At 57.3% G+C, this 14258-nt stretch overlaps 1 protein-coding gene across 1 annotated transcript in view; it reads left to right on the top strand.

Moving 5' to 3' along the window:
• Nucleotides 1-7379, top strand: part of CFAP65 (cilia and flagella associated protein 65) — a 34124-nt gene extending 26745 nt beyond the window's left edge. Inside the window, 11 exon segments of the mRNA XM_053919416.1 lie at nucleotides 280-471; nucleotides 575-733; nucleotides 2109-2252; nucleotides 2452-2565; nucleotides 2767-2874; nucleotides 4142-4186; nucleotides 4419-4621; nucleotides 5084-5212; nucleotides 5741-6292; nucleotides 6953-7090; nucleotides 7213-7379. Of these exon segments, the coding sequence (XP_053775391.1) occupies nucleotides 280-471; nucleotides 575-733; nucleotides 2109-2252; nucleotides 2452-2565; nucleotides 2767-2874; nucleotides 4142-4186; nucleotides 4419-4621; nucleotides 5084-5212; nucleotides 5741-6292; nucleotides 6953-7090; nucleotides 7213-7333 (1905 nt within the window). The 3' untranslated portion in view covers nucleotides 7334-7379.
• The last annotated feature ends 6879 nt before the right edge of the window (nucleotides 7380-14258 follow it).

The following is a 14258-nucleotide window of genomic DNA, read 5'->3' as shown; positions in this document are numbered from 1 at the left end:
CACAAGCATTAGTGCCCCTTACACTTTGACCAAGGTAAGGTGAGATCAAATAAAATGGAGGATTAAAGATTATCTTAAAATATCACAGGCTGAAGACAGGGTTGCATACTTATGATGAAGCCACGGGGAAATCAGGTACTGGGGGTCGGGGGGAGCTCTGGGACTGTAAGTGTGTTGTATGGAGGCCAACCTGCCCTCCCGCAGTGGATGCGGAGCCCCAGGCTCTCTGCGCTGCTGCCCTGAGCGGGTCTGGAGGTTTCCCTCTTCCTGCCCCTGCAGATTTATGAGCTGTATAACGGTGGCTCAGTGCCCGTGACATATGAGATCCAGACCAACGTCCTGTCCCAGGTTCAGGAAAAAAATTTTGATCACCCCATCTTCTGCTGCCTCAACCCCCAAGGGGAGATCCAGCCAGGCACGACGGCTCGCGTCTTGTGGATCTTCTCCCCCATCGAGGCCAGGAGCTACACAGTGAGCAGCAGCAGCCCAGGCTAACGGGGCAGGGGTTGGAGCTGGCCGCCTCAGCAGGCCTTGCCCTGACCAGTCCCTTCCCCCCACCCCCTTTACTTCCCAGGTGGATGTGCCCATACACATCCTGGGATGGAACTCAGCCGTAGTCCAATTCCAGGGAGTGGGCTATGACCCACATGCCATGGGGGATACAGCCCCTTTCTACAAAATCTCCTCATGGGACAACAGCTCCATACACTCAAGGATGATGGTTCCTGGACAGGTAGGGGAAGGGAGCTGGGAAGGCCTGAGGCCTAGGAGGAGCCTGAGGGCCCAGGGTGGCCAGTGCAGAGGGGTGGGGAGGCAGGGAGGGAGATGAGATGATGTTGAGGACAGAGGGTTGAAGAGGTGAAGCCCGGAACCAGCCCTCCTTCAGATTCAGGAAGCAGCACCAGCTCCATGAGAGGCTTACCCTGCCACCTAGTGACCACAGGTGTTCAAGCTACTGCACCCTCTTCTCTGGGCATATGGATGGGGTTATTAGAAGGGGGAGAACGAAGCTCCTCCATTCTAGGGCTCTAAGGTATTATCTTCAAGCAAAACAGCCTGCCCCTGGACCTAGATGGATTTATGCTGAGAGATATCTAGGGTCACTAACATTACGTTGAGCTCACATACTCCTCACTTTTGGGAAGTCTGACCCATTTATCCATCCACCCATCTATCCATCTGCCCACAGACCCACACGCCTGTTTTTTCATCCATGTATCCATCCATCCACCCAGTTCTTCATCCGTCCTTCCATGCACCCGTCCGGTCACTGCCCACACCTACATCTGCCTGTCCACCCCCCCACTCCTACCCGTTTTGGACTCTTACTGCAGGTCGAGCACTGTGGAGGCCTGGGAAATCTGAGAAGAGACAGGGTCCCAGCCCTGGAGGCACCTGGACAGAGAAAGTGCCCCATCCCTGTGGCCCCAGCATTTCCAGATACCCCCACAACACAGCTCCTGCTCTGTGCCCAGTGCCCATAGCAACAGCTAATCACCCCTTCATTAGTAACCACCCTTCAGGGACTCACACGGCGCTGGCCTTAGTTCTGTCATCTCTCAGCAAGTTCTCATTTCTCTGCCTTTCCAAGTCCATTTTTTAAAAAGATTTTATTCATTTATTTTTAGAGAGAGGGGAAGGGAGGGAGAAAGAGAGGGCGAGAAACATCAATGTGTGGTTGCCTCTCGTGTGCCCCCTGCACTGGGGATCTGGCCTGCAACCCACGCATGTGCCCTGACTGGGAATCGAACTGATGACCCTTTGGTTCGAACCCAGCACTCAATCCACTGAGCCACACCAGCCAGGGCCCAGTCCACTTTTAATGGTCAAAATCATAGGGTTGAGAGCGAGACTGTCTGGGTTTATTTCAGCTGCACCTGTGAGAGACCTTTGGGGAAAATACGTGCGCTCTCTGAGCCTTAGCGCCACATCTGTAAAGCAGGGACAAGGGCAGTACCTGTGTCACGGGGCCATGGGGAGCTTCGGGTGCATGTAAACTGCCTCCCATGGCACCTGGCCTGTGGGAAGCACTCAGCAACGAGCAGTGGTTGGTGTGGTTGTTATTTCTTCGCCCCCACAAGTCGCCGTCGTGTTGTCTCCCCCGACAGAACGTGTCCCTGTCCCAGTCTCACATCTCCCTGGGAAACATCCCTGTGCAGAGCAAGTACAGCCGCCTGCTGTTCCTCAACAACACCTCTGAGAAGAACACAATTGTCTTCGTCTGGCAGCTGAAGCCTCTAGACTTCGGGGAGGTGCGAGTCCCTCGTGTCCACAGAATCCGAACCTCCAGCAGGGCTCCAGACCTACTCTCTCTCGTCCCGTCTTGTCCCATCGCACCCCATCCCATCCTGTCCCCTGCCGTCCCATATTGTACACCTCCACCCCATTCCATTTCATCTTGTCCCATCCCACCCCTGTGAAGCTCCAGAGACTCCTTCCCCAAATCAACAGGTGTCCGTGAGTCCCATGAAAGGGAAGGTGGCCCCAGGAGAGGCAGTCCCGTTTGTGGTGACTCTGAAGGCCTCAGTGCATGCCAGTTTCTACAGCATGGACCTGGTGTGCAAGGTAGGGCTGGCCGCCGCAGAGAGAAGCTGGGAGTGGAGTACAGCTCCTAGCCCTGGAGGGTGGGGTGGGCTATGAGGTCCCAAGACCCCCAGACGGAGCCAGCCCATGGAAGGGCGGGGGGCCCACAGCACAGGCCCAGGGTAAGGCCTGGCTCTAAGCCCGCCAGACCTTGGTCTTCTCCCTCCTTGTCCTGGGCCACAGGTGTACCATCAGGAACTCCTGAGGAAGTACTACAAAGAACTGCAGGAGTGGAAGGATGAGAAGGTGCGGCAGGAGGTGGAGTTCACTATCACAGATAGGAAAGTGAAGGTGAGGAGGGCAGAGTGGACCTTGAACAACACAGATCTTTCTGATTGGCCGAACCAAAGGGGACAGAGGTGGCGATCTGAGGGGGTCCTACATGCAAAACTGGCCGGCCTGCCCTAAGCAATTAGATTTCTCTGACTAGACTGAGCACAGCATCTCCCCAAGAGACTCTTGGATACAGAAGAGTGGCTGACCATTCCCTGCTTCCTGTAGCTAGTGTTGAACACATGCCTTTGAGGTGCTGGGTAGTGAGGACGAGATAGAGCTCAGCTTCTGATGGAGGACAGTGTGGCGGGGTGGTTCTGGGGGCAGGCTCTGGGACCAAATTGCCCAGTTTTGATCGCTGGCTTTGACAACTTCTAGCTCTGTGATCTTAGTCAAGTATTTCACCTCTCAGGTCCCCCCATTGTCAAATGGGGGAAATGTGACATCTAGTATTGGCCTCAAGGTAATTCGGAGGTGGGGCGTAGATGAGACCAGATTGACTGCAAGTTGCTAATTGTTGAAGCTGGGTGGCAGATAATGGGAGAGTCTTTGTAGCATTCACTACAATTGTGTATACAGCTAAAGTTTCCCAAATTAGGAAGGTTAAAAATAAAAGTTTTAAAAATATTTTTAAGTGCGGGTAAAATATGACCTGCCGTGTGGCAGTGTTGGGAGGGGTAAATGAGTTAATAGGTGTCAAGTGCCGCAATAGTGCCTGGCTCCCAGGAAGCACTCCCTGAATGTGCTGTTAGCATTCATCGGGACCGATGATAAACGTGAGACAAAGCATGTCTTGGTCCCTCCTCTGATCTCCTAGCCTCCCCATGCGTGTATTCCTGCTTCTTGATCACCTTAGTGTGCACCACACTGAGCTCCCAGGGAGGGGCTGCTTCCCTTTGAAGCTGTGGCCAACTGTGAATGCATATTGTATCTCAAGGCCACGGAGGAAGGGATTTCTGACCTGTCTTAATAAGGGAAGCTCTTTGTGTATCATATGAAAGCACAATGCTCCAAGGCACAAGGACAGCTCTTTGGGGGCAGCCCACACATACACAGTGGCATCTCTTTCCTTCAGTTGGATAACCAGATCTTCCTTGTATGTAGGTAGCACTTCTCTAGGGAAGGTTCTTGAAGAGGCTGTGGCTAGGACTTGGTCAAAACCAAGAGGGCAGCAGCAGGTCCTAACGTTGGCTTCAGGCCTTTGGTGGGTCAGCAGGAAGCATAGGAAGAGAGGAGTCCCTCTAGGCCTCTTGTATTCTGAGCAGGGTTTTCTTCACTTCCACAGAGCAGGACATGCTGTACGGCCTGTGAGCCTATGAGGAGGTACAAGGTAAGGCTGTAAACCCCAGATCCATCTCCTCGGATACCTTGTCAGGGTCCTTGCTCCCTCTCAGAGATCCCCCAACCCCTGGTCCAGTCTCCTAGAAGGGAGGGACAAAAGGGCCAGTGGGTGGAGGCATACCCCTGCATGGCCCAAAAGGCCTGGTTGGGCGGCTAGGGACCCTTCAGTGATGAGAGTGCAGTCCCCAGACCCCTGCCATCATGCCTCTTCCTTCCCAAAGACTCTGCCCCCTATCAAGAAACAGCAGTCTCTCAACCAGCCCACCAGCTGGCATCTTAAGATCCCAAAGGAGGAGACATCGTGGCCATGTCCCCAGCTGCCCACACCAGGCATGCTCTACTTGGGCCTCACCGCACGCGCCCATGCCGTTGACTACTTCCTGGCCAACTTCTTCTCCGACTTTCCCCGGCACTTCTTGCACTGGTGAACTCTCAGGGAGGGAGGGCTCTCCTTCCTCTGCTCTCTGTCCCCTCTCCCACTCCAGAACAGGGGTTGCCCAGACCCAACCCTTGCTGAGGGCTTGGAGCAGGTGCAGTAGCTGGGGAGAGGGGAGGCTAACAGGGCATAGCTGGGATCAAGATGCCCCCATTACTGCTTAGGTCCTTATGAGGCGGGGCAAAGAGCCAGAGCCTCCTGGGGAACCCCCTTGGCCTCCCCATCCGTCCTTCCTTCCTTCCCAACTTGGAGCCTCTCCGCATCCTGTGCCGACACTGAGGGTCGGACTTAGTTCCCCAAACGCAGTGAGGAGTACCACGTTTGGGTTAAGGCTGGGTCCGCCTCAGACTCATCTATGTCCTCATGACTGGGAGGCCACCAGCCCTGCTCATGCCCCCAGCCCCTGCACGGTGGCTTGCCCAGGCCATTCAGTGTCACGGCCTGCCCCAGGGAGCTGCCAAAGAGGAAGAGCATCAGGGAAGAGCCAGACGCCTCTGAGAAAGAAGCCCCTGACAAGGGGCCCCCCATCTCTCAGCAGAAGAAGCAGCTTCTGGTTGACTGTCTCACAGCCATCATCAGGTGATTGTCCGCACCCTGAGCCTCTACCCCCCATCTTTCCAGCCCATTCAGTATACTGTGGGTCCACCCACAGCCCCTGAAGTCCTAGCCCTTCCTTTCCCCCCAAATACTAGTTCCTCACAAGACCCTTCCATTGGAGGCCCCACCCTCTGGGGTGGGACGGCTCTGATGGAGCTCCTGGAGGGTGCATCGAGGCTGGGTCCTGAGTCCTGCCCTTTCCACAGCCCGCAGATGAGGTTTAGAGCCAGTTCACATTCTCCCCGGGGTTCCTGTCCCTCATCTGTGTAATCTGAGCCCCCGACTCTGTCTCCACCATAATGTTCACCTTTAGGACTCCATGGGGTCCACAGATACTTTCCTCTAAAGGAGGATGGGAGAAGCAGTGGACCAAGGGCTCCCTCTCCCACCTAGCCCCTGTTTGTGGACATAGGAGGCAAGAACCACCACTTGAGGAACCCTGAAACCAAAGCCTCAGAGGGGGCTGCAAGTGCTCTCAGCAAGAATCTTCTTTTCCTCTCTGCCATCCAGGGGCCTGCTGGAAGATAAGACCTTCCATGAGGCTGTGGGCCAGAGCCTGGTGGAGCAGATTCCTTACTTTTGCCAGTTCTGGAATGAGCGGTCAGCCAGGTTCACGGCCCTGAGCGGCAGCCTGCACGTAGCCCCACACCTGTTTCCGTCCTCTGACAGCTGGGAGGACAGGGAAGGCAAGGAGCAGCAGGAGGACAGATGGAGGCTGGGGAGGCAAGAAAGGGAGGAAGAAACAGAGAGGGATGAAGAGGAAGAGGAGGAGGTGGAAGAGGAAGAGGAGGAAGAAGAGGAGATGAAAGAGGAGGAGGAGACGGTCGAGGAGGAGGAGGAAGAAGAAGAGGTGAAAGAGGAGGAGGAGGCAGGCAAGGAGGAGCTGGAGGAGAAGGAGGAGGAGGAAGAGATTGAAGAGAGGAAGGAGAAGTTGGCCTGGACCGGGATTGAGCCCACGCCACAGCCTATGCCCCAGGAGTCCCTGAATTGGCGGTGGCAGCAGCAGCTGAAGGTCATAATGAAGGAGGAGCAAGAGAAGGATGAGAAGGAGGCCATTAGCCGGTGAGCAGCCAAACTCAGGTGAGAGCTCGAAGTGGGGCTGTGTGCAGAAGGACCCTGCAAGGCAATGGCGCAATGGGGCAGCCTCCACTGTGCGCGCCTCTTCCCACTCAGGGTTCACTGACGGCATGTTAGAGGCGTCAGGCCTGCGTGGGAGCATTCACAGAATGGTGACCTGAGCTTTGTTTCTTCCCAAGACCTGGCTGCTAACATTCAACACCACACCACTTCAGGGAGGGTAGTTAGGGCCTTCAAGTTCTCTTAAGTGGGTTTCTAGAACCAGGAGAGAAGTACCCCATCTTCTTGTGCCACCTTTCCCTGGGACTGCTCTGTGGTCGCCTTCTGTCGGGGCTGGGGTTTCCTCGGCCCCACCTAGTCTCTTCTGAACGCTGCCATTGCTGGACGCCTTTCCCCCTGAGCTGGGGACCACGACTGCCTGGGTTCGAATTCCACCGCTGTACCAGCTGTGTGAGGTTTGGCAACTCGGGGGTCCTAAGTGTCTGTAAAGTTGGAACGAGGATGCCTCCTGGTGTTGGGCGGGTGGGGAGTTAAATGAGAATCCACGTAGAGCACGCGGCACACGGTACAGCTCGGAGGCAGCCAGCAAAGAATGGGGCGGTGGACGGGTGTCTGCGCTGACACCAGCACCCTGGTCCCCTGCAGGCTCCCAGCTTTCGCCAACCTGCAGGAGGCGCTGCTGGAGAACATGATCCAGAACATCCTGGTGGAGGCGAGCCGAGGGGAGGTGGTGCTCACCTCGCGGCCGCGCGTCATCACCCTGCCGCCACTCAGCGGTCCCAGGTGAGGGCGTCTGGGCCAGCGGCCACGTGGACGGCGCCGCAGAGACATGAGGGATGGCAGGGGCGGGCAGTCTTGTCCTGAAGCCTCGCCCCCACCCCTACCCGGGGCTTTATATCTTCCAGGATTCTGACCCCAGACCTGCTGCCCACGCCTCCCCTTACAGCCACAGCAAACAGTGGTGCTCTGGCTGGTGGCACCGCCCCATACCGGCTCTTTGAGGACTCCAGGGCCCAGCCCCTCTGACTTGCTTCCCTAGGTTCTGCCCGGCCTCGTCTCCACCGTCCGACTAGTAAAGCATCTAACCTTTTTTATATATCTGCCTTGACTTTATTTCCTCGACGCGGGAGCAACTTGCGAGGCGTCCTCTGAGGGGGAGAGATGGTGGAAGCAGCCGAGGAGGACCACGGCGACTTATTGGAGACTTAGGGGCTGGGCGATTGCGCTTCTCCACTCCACACCGCAGCTAGGCGAGGGTTCTCACGGCTGGCCACTGGGTGCTTGACCTTGTCAGGCCAGGGGAGGGCGCTTCGGGTGGACCCTGGCTGGCCTTTGCCCGAGTGTAGCCTAGTGTACAGGAACTGAACGCCAGGTCTGGTCAGTGCAGCAGGTGGCAGCAGGATAAGTGACCACCCTTTCCACGTCCCCCTTCTGCCACACCTGCTCCGAGGCTTGGCCGCCCCACCCTCAGCCTTTTTCAGCAGCTGCAGGGCTCCCGGGACTCTGCTAAGAGATTGGAAAAAAAGGGAAAGCGAGGCACGTTGCAGAGGGCCAAGAACTAGACACTGGGACAAGGGTCAGGTCACCGAAGGACAGAGGGCCACAGTCTCTACAAGTGACTCTCATCAGGACTCTGAATCCCCAGACTAGGGGATGTCCCGCCTTCCCTAGATACCCACCTCTGTCTCCCCTTAACCTCCGCCAGGCAGCCTGAGTCCTCTGCTCTTCGGCTCCTCCCATCCTCCCGCCTCTCACCACCGCCAGAGGCAGGTGGGTGGAAAAGTGACATCTGGTGTTGTTCCAGAGGCACCCAGGTTACCCCCCCCCAGCACACCCCCGCCGCCAAGGCCTCGGAAGAGTTCTGGCCCCAGAGCCCCCGGTGGGGGCAGGGAGGGGTTTGGGGGCGCTCCGCCTCCTCTGAGTCAATATTTGCCCCGAGCAAACGGGCGCCCGGACAGGTGTGAGTGTGCGTGTGTGTCTGTGTGCCTAGGGGCGGGGACTGAACGGGCCGTATAAGAGCGCGCTGAGCCCGGGCTTTGGCACAAGCTCCGAGGCGTGCGCTGGGGACGGAGCCAAGCAGGGCCCGATCGGGTGGAGGGTGGCCAGGAAGGGAGGGGCAAGCCAGGTGCGCACTTGTGGTGGCCGCCCGGGCCGCCGACGTGTCAGCCGCAGATGCGCGCAGGTGAGGCGGTGGCCGGCGGAGCGCTGTGCCACACTGAGCTCGCAGAAGACCGGGACCAAGAGATCACCAAGGGCCACAGACAGGCCCCGGGCCCTCCGCTCCCGCCCCGCGACGAGCCCCTCGCACAAACCGGACCTGAGCGTTTTGTTCGTTCGGCTCGCGTGAGGCAGGGGCGGCTTCTCAGCACCCGCCCGGGGGCCCAGCCCCAATCGCCACGCAAGCACCTGCCGCCGTGCCGCCATAAGGGTCGGAGAGGTGGCGCGCCGCTCCCAGGGGAGATCCGGCTCCCATCCGGCCCCGCCCGCTTGGCCTTGTCCTGCCCCGGCCCGCAACTCCTGGGCTGCCGGACTCCATCGTGATAATGCGGGCCCCAGAGCAGGCTCCACCGGGTGGCATAGGGGACTATGGCCCGGAACAGGAGCCTTCCCGAGGCGGAAACCCGGTTTCAGATCCGACTCTGTCTCAGCGACTTCTGTGGCCTTGGGCAAGTTATTTCCCGGGCCTCTCCAGGGTTTTTCCCGTTTGCACAATGAGGAGATTGGTCTGGCCTCCGGTGAGGGCCTCTCCAGTCTCTGTATCCTGGTTTCTGGGCTTCTAGAAGTATATTTGAGTCGGGCAGTTGGAGGCCCTCAAAGGGGTGGAAGCCATAGCGGTGAGGTGTGGAAAATCTGGGTGGGGTGGGCAAGAACCAGGATGGGTGGAGATGCAGTCCCTCCTCCAGATATCTCCGGAGCTGTCGTCCTGAGGGCGCCTTCCCTGCCATCTCCCTGGCCCCTCTTGGTCTTCCCGTGTCTGAGACAGACTGACTGGGAAGGACAAACACAGGGCCCCTAGCCTTGCCTGAGGGAGTCTCCAGGTGCAGCAGCTTACTACCTTTCCCAAACTTCAAAATCCCGAGGCCTCTTGTTTCAGCGTGGGGTGGGATCTATGTAGCCCTCAGCTTACCTGGGAGTCCACAGGTCATTAGCTGCAACCCAAACCTAGGACAGACCTTCCGCCCTTTCCAAGGACTCAAGTGCTAAGGACTGACATGGGGGAGGGGACAGAGATTGCTCGGACCCCTATCTCCTGCTTGGAGAGCCTAGAACCAAGGGTTCCACATAAGGCCTGGGGTCAGTCTGGGCCCCCAGCTGAGCCTGTCCTGTGACTGCAGGTGTGCTCCATTCTCCCTCCCAAGATTGATGGTGATGCCTAGTTGGAGGGGCTGGTTGTAGGTCGGGGTGGAATTAAGGCTCCTTGGATAGCAATAAGGAACACCAGTTCTCCCCTTACAGTGAAAAAGCATGGTGGGTAGGGACTGTACCCACACACACCCAGGCATAGGCAGCCCCTAGGGAGATGAGAATAAGGGTCAGGAGTCACTTCCAGCTCCAGTCTGGATGTTGCTGGAGGTGCTAGCTTGTCCCCTCCACCATCCTCCACCCAACCCACTGCCACCCCTGACCTGACCACCCTCAGGCCCCATGGGATCCGCCGAGTCCCTGTGGCAGAGAAAGGAAGGGGGTGGGGATGAGGTGGCTCTGACAGACCCAGGCAGGTCTGGGGAGAGGGAGCACTGCAGGAAGAGTCTGTAGTGAGGAGCCTGGGTCGGAGGTGTGCATGCAGTCCCCCCTCCTGGCCTCCCTGGCCAGGCTTCTGTCCTGGGCCCAGCCCTCTAATCCTTGCCTGGCACTGAATGATGTGCTTGTCAGGGACCCGGCCCAAATGGCACACCCTCCCCGTGTCTTGGAAGGCTTCCTCTCCAGTCCTTCAATCATAGAAGGGGTCTGGAGCTCCCCGCCCCCCCCCCCCCCCCCGCCAACTCCATGGCTGGGATTAGAGATCCTGGGGCCACACACCAAAGGTCTCCCCCTGGAATGACCCCCAAGACACATACACATGCAGCAGTCCTTTAGGGGGTTGTTGAGAAAATGAGGCCACCAGTGGTCTGGAGTCTGCCCTTGCGATGGAGCACTACTGCCTCTTGCCCCCCAGAGCCTGGTCTCCCCGGACCTCCTCTCCTGCCCCCCACAATCCCCAAGACCCATATTTCCTGGCCCTGGCCAGGGATCTGGCCTCCCATCCAGGTCCCTCCTCCCCTGCCTAGCCAGGGGCGGAGTCTCCAGGCGCCAGGCAGACCTGCAGGTGCAGGGCTGGTTGAGGGGGTGCCCAGCAGCTGGTGTTCGAGTGGGCCCCCTCCCCCCTCGCCTGTCCAGCTCCCAGCCAGAGCCTGCTTCCTGTCATCCCTGTCAGCACCCTGGGCGGGGGAGGGAGCAGGGAGTGGAGGACACAGAAAAGGAACTGAGCTTGGAGAATGGTGGGACTGGGAAGCAGCTGCCTGGAAATGGAACTGGGGAGAAGGATGAGAAGGACAGACAGAGGATGCAGCCCAGAGGGCTGTGAGAACCACAGGGCAATGTCAAGGCCCAGGGAGGCTGCAGAACCCTCCCCGTCCCACCCCCACATACACACACAGCGAAAGCAAGAGCTAGAGAGAGGCCTGCTACAGAGGCAGAGACCTCCAGAGAGCAACCAGAGAAGAGGGACAGAGACAATGTGACATAACCAGAGATGTACACTTCAGAAAGATGGATTGAAAGGTGGAGGGTTAGAGGTCAGGTAACCAGAGGCAGAAGGCACAGTGTGTGTAAAAGAAGGTGGAAGTGACATGAAAACAGCCTCCACCCCTCCCCACATTAATAAGAGGGAATCGCCCCCAAACAGGGGAGAAAGAGGCGGCTTCTACATGGGCTGCAAATAGAACAGCCAGGGCTGGAGTTGGGAGTGGCTCTCATCTTGGGAGACCAATCTCTCTCCGTTAAGAAGCAGAAGGCAAAGAGGGGCAAGGCTCAGGCCATGAGTGGACGCGGGCATAGTCTGGCTCTGCCTCTCCCCTTTTCTCTCTCTTGGCCACAGCTGTCCTGCCTCCACTATCCACCTGCTGATTCTGGCCCTGCCTTGGAGCTTCTGATTGCGGAGGCTGCCCAGGGTCTATATGAGAGTCCGGGAACCTGGGCATGAAGGCTTGGTGGGGGGGGGGGCTCATACCCAGGTGCTAATCCCCATCCAGCCAAGGCAGAACCAGAGGCTCACTGACCTTCTTGGAGATTAGTCCCCATGGTGACAACAGGCAACTCTGCCCCCTCACTCTGGCTAGACCTTGGGGTGGGGGAGGCTGGGTGGAGAGAGGAGGGAAACTTCCTGAGGCATCACAGGGTCACAGAAGTCAGGGCTGGGAGGCCCCTCCAGGATCAGCAGTTACTTTTGTTTACCAGTATAAAACTGAGGCCGCAAAAGGGGGAGTGACCCACCCTATACTGCGTATACAACCAGGAAAAGCGCAGGGACTAGAAGTCAGACCTCACTTGCACTCCCAAGCCCTCTTTCCAGGAGAACAGAAGCCTGAACAAGAGCAAAGCCTCGAGATACTCGAGATACTCGCTCTGACCCTCCCAAACTGAGATCCAGAGCAGAGTGGCTGGAATGGGGTGAGGTGGGAAGGCTCCCTGTGCTGAGTGCTAGGCTGACTTCCACAAGCAAGTGTGGGAAGGGGGCTGCAGGTTCAGGAGTTAGGATCGCTGCCCTGACTCATTTCCCCACCCCAACCTGCCCTGCCCTGCCCCAGGGGGTGGGCAGAACCCTGCAGCAAAGCCAGTTATAACCACAACCACAAGAGTAGCAGCTAACATTTATTGGATGCATACAACAAGCTGTGTTTTACATGCATTTAAATCTTCACACCAGTTTTTAAGACTATTATTCCCGTGTTACAGGGGGAAAAACAGAATCAGAGTGCAAGCAGTGCAGCTTGGATTTGAACCCATGCAGCAGAGCCTACCCTTCAGTGTCTGTATGATGGTGGGTGGGTGACTGAGACTATCTTCTTTAGCTGACTGGGAAGTAGGGCACATGCATGTGAAAGTGCATACTCGTGTGTGATTCCAACACCCAGCACACTGCCTGGCACATAGTAAGTACGTCGTCATATTAAATATTTGAGAAAGGAGTGAACAAATGTCTGCCCATCAATGAGTGTGACTTTGAGGTATCTATTAAATCCTAGGAGGCTGTTCACATGTGATGCATGTGGGACTATGTGCCTGTACGGTGTGAACATGTGTATGTGTGTGCCTTCTCCCTGTTGCCCTGTGCCAGCCCTGTGGCTTTGTGTCTGGGTGAGTGGGTGGCGGTGAATGCTGCTGCCCATCTCTCTGGATGGTGGCCAGCTCTCCATCCCAACGGAGGGGCTGTGTTTATATTGGGGACAAAACAATGGGTCTGCATGGGTGGGGCTCCCCAGACCCACCTCTTTGGGGCCCAGCTGTTGGACCCTGCCTGAGCGGAGCTGGTCTCTCACTCATTATCTCTGTTTCCCAGGAGACCAGACCTCAGAGCCCCAGGGAAAGTGCTCATCTGCCTGTCCCTGGCTCCAGACCTGGGGTGGGGGCAGGGAGTAGAGGAGCAGGGCTGCAAAGGAGGGGCTGGAGATAGTACCAGGATGCAGGAGGGCACTATTCACAGAATTTGCATCTTCAGTCACCAGAGCCCTGGCTGATTTCCCAGTGAAATGAGGGGTAGGAGGTGGGAGCAGGCTGACTTGAGAGGACACAGACCAGCAGGTACTCTCAGCTGCCTGCCCAATAGTACTGAGAAGTAGGGCCTTTACCTGGGATGGGGACCTGGGCAAGAGCCCAGGATTGTGTTTGAGGGTTTCTTTGTTGGATCTACATGCCCCCATATGGGATGTGGGTATGAGTCGGATCTATGGGAAACAAAACTGGGTCTGAGGGTTTCTCCGTGGGATCTGAGATGAGATGGGTGTTTGGGTAGAATTATGGGAAGGGGAGGGGTCCTGAGGATTTCTCTGTGGAACCCAATGTCCCTGTGCAAGATGAAGAACTGGATGGGTCATGGTGGGGCTCTCTGAGGGTGATGAGATCTTGATGTTTCTTGGAGGTGTAGATCTGGGGACACTGTTTTTGTTTGTTTGTGTGTGTGTCTACCTAACCCCCTCTCCACGCCTCAAGGCCAAGGCTGTGGGTGTGGTGGAGGTAGAGGTGAGGGTGCTGAGCTTGCAAACAAAGCCACCTGTGCATCCATCCTTCAGGAAGCTCTGAGCACAACTGATCTGGGAAAACAAACAGGGCCAGCTGCTGGGGGGGTGGGAGGGACTAGGAGCATGTTGGGTGGGGGGAGGCCGGAAGACTGGAGCGGACCAGCCCAGTGGAGAAAGGGGCAGAAGCCCCATTCTGGCACACCAGGCAGGGCCCCCTGACAGCCCCTTCCTGGCCCCTTCATCTCGGGGGTTCATTCTTTCCTTTCTCCTGTGACTTCGAGGCCCAGAGCCAGGTAGGGGTCGAGGGGAATGGGGAGACCCTGAGAGAAGGCTAAAGGTCTTCAGGGCAACTGGTTACTAGCAGTGTGGTGGGTGTGCAGACAGCGAGAACAAAAAGCCATAGATTGTAGGACTGGGGCAGCGGTACCTACACCATTTTCCTGGTAAGGGGGCTGGGGTAGAGGTCAGGGGCCAAGATCAGAACTTAGGTCTAGAAGAGAGCAGTGGCCCTGCTCACACACAGGGTCTCCACCAAATCCCAGCTGGACTTTTAATTCTAACTTGGATCTCCACTGCACTACTCCCACCACGTGCCCCAAGCCTTTGAACACACACACACGCATGCACGCACGCACACACTTCTGCGGAAAACAGTCTTCTGACCAACACCTGGACTGGAAACAACCCTCCCAGATGGAGCCCCCACCTCAGGATCATGCCCTGAGCTCAGGAGC

Source organism: Desmodus rotundus, chromosome 2, assembly GCF_022682495.2.
Source record: "Desmodus rotundus isolate HL8 chromosome 2, HLdesRot8A.1, whole genome shotgun sequence".
In the NCBI taxonomy this organism is placed as follows: Eukaryota; Metazoa; Chordata; class Mammalia; order Chiroptera; family Phyllostomidae; genus Desmodus; species Desmodus rotundus.
The sequence above is the reverse complement of the archived record's forward strand: the minus strand, read 5'-3'. Positions and strand labels throughout refer to the sequence as shown.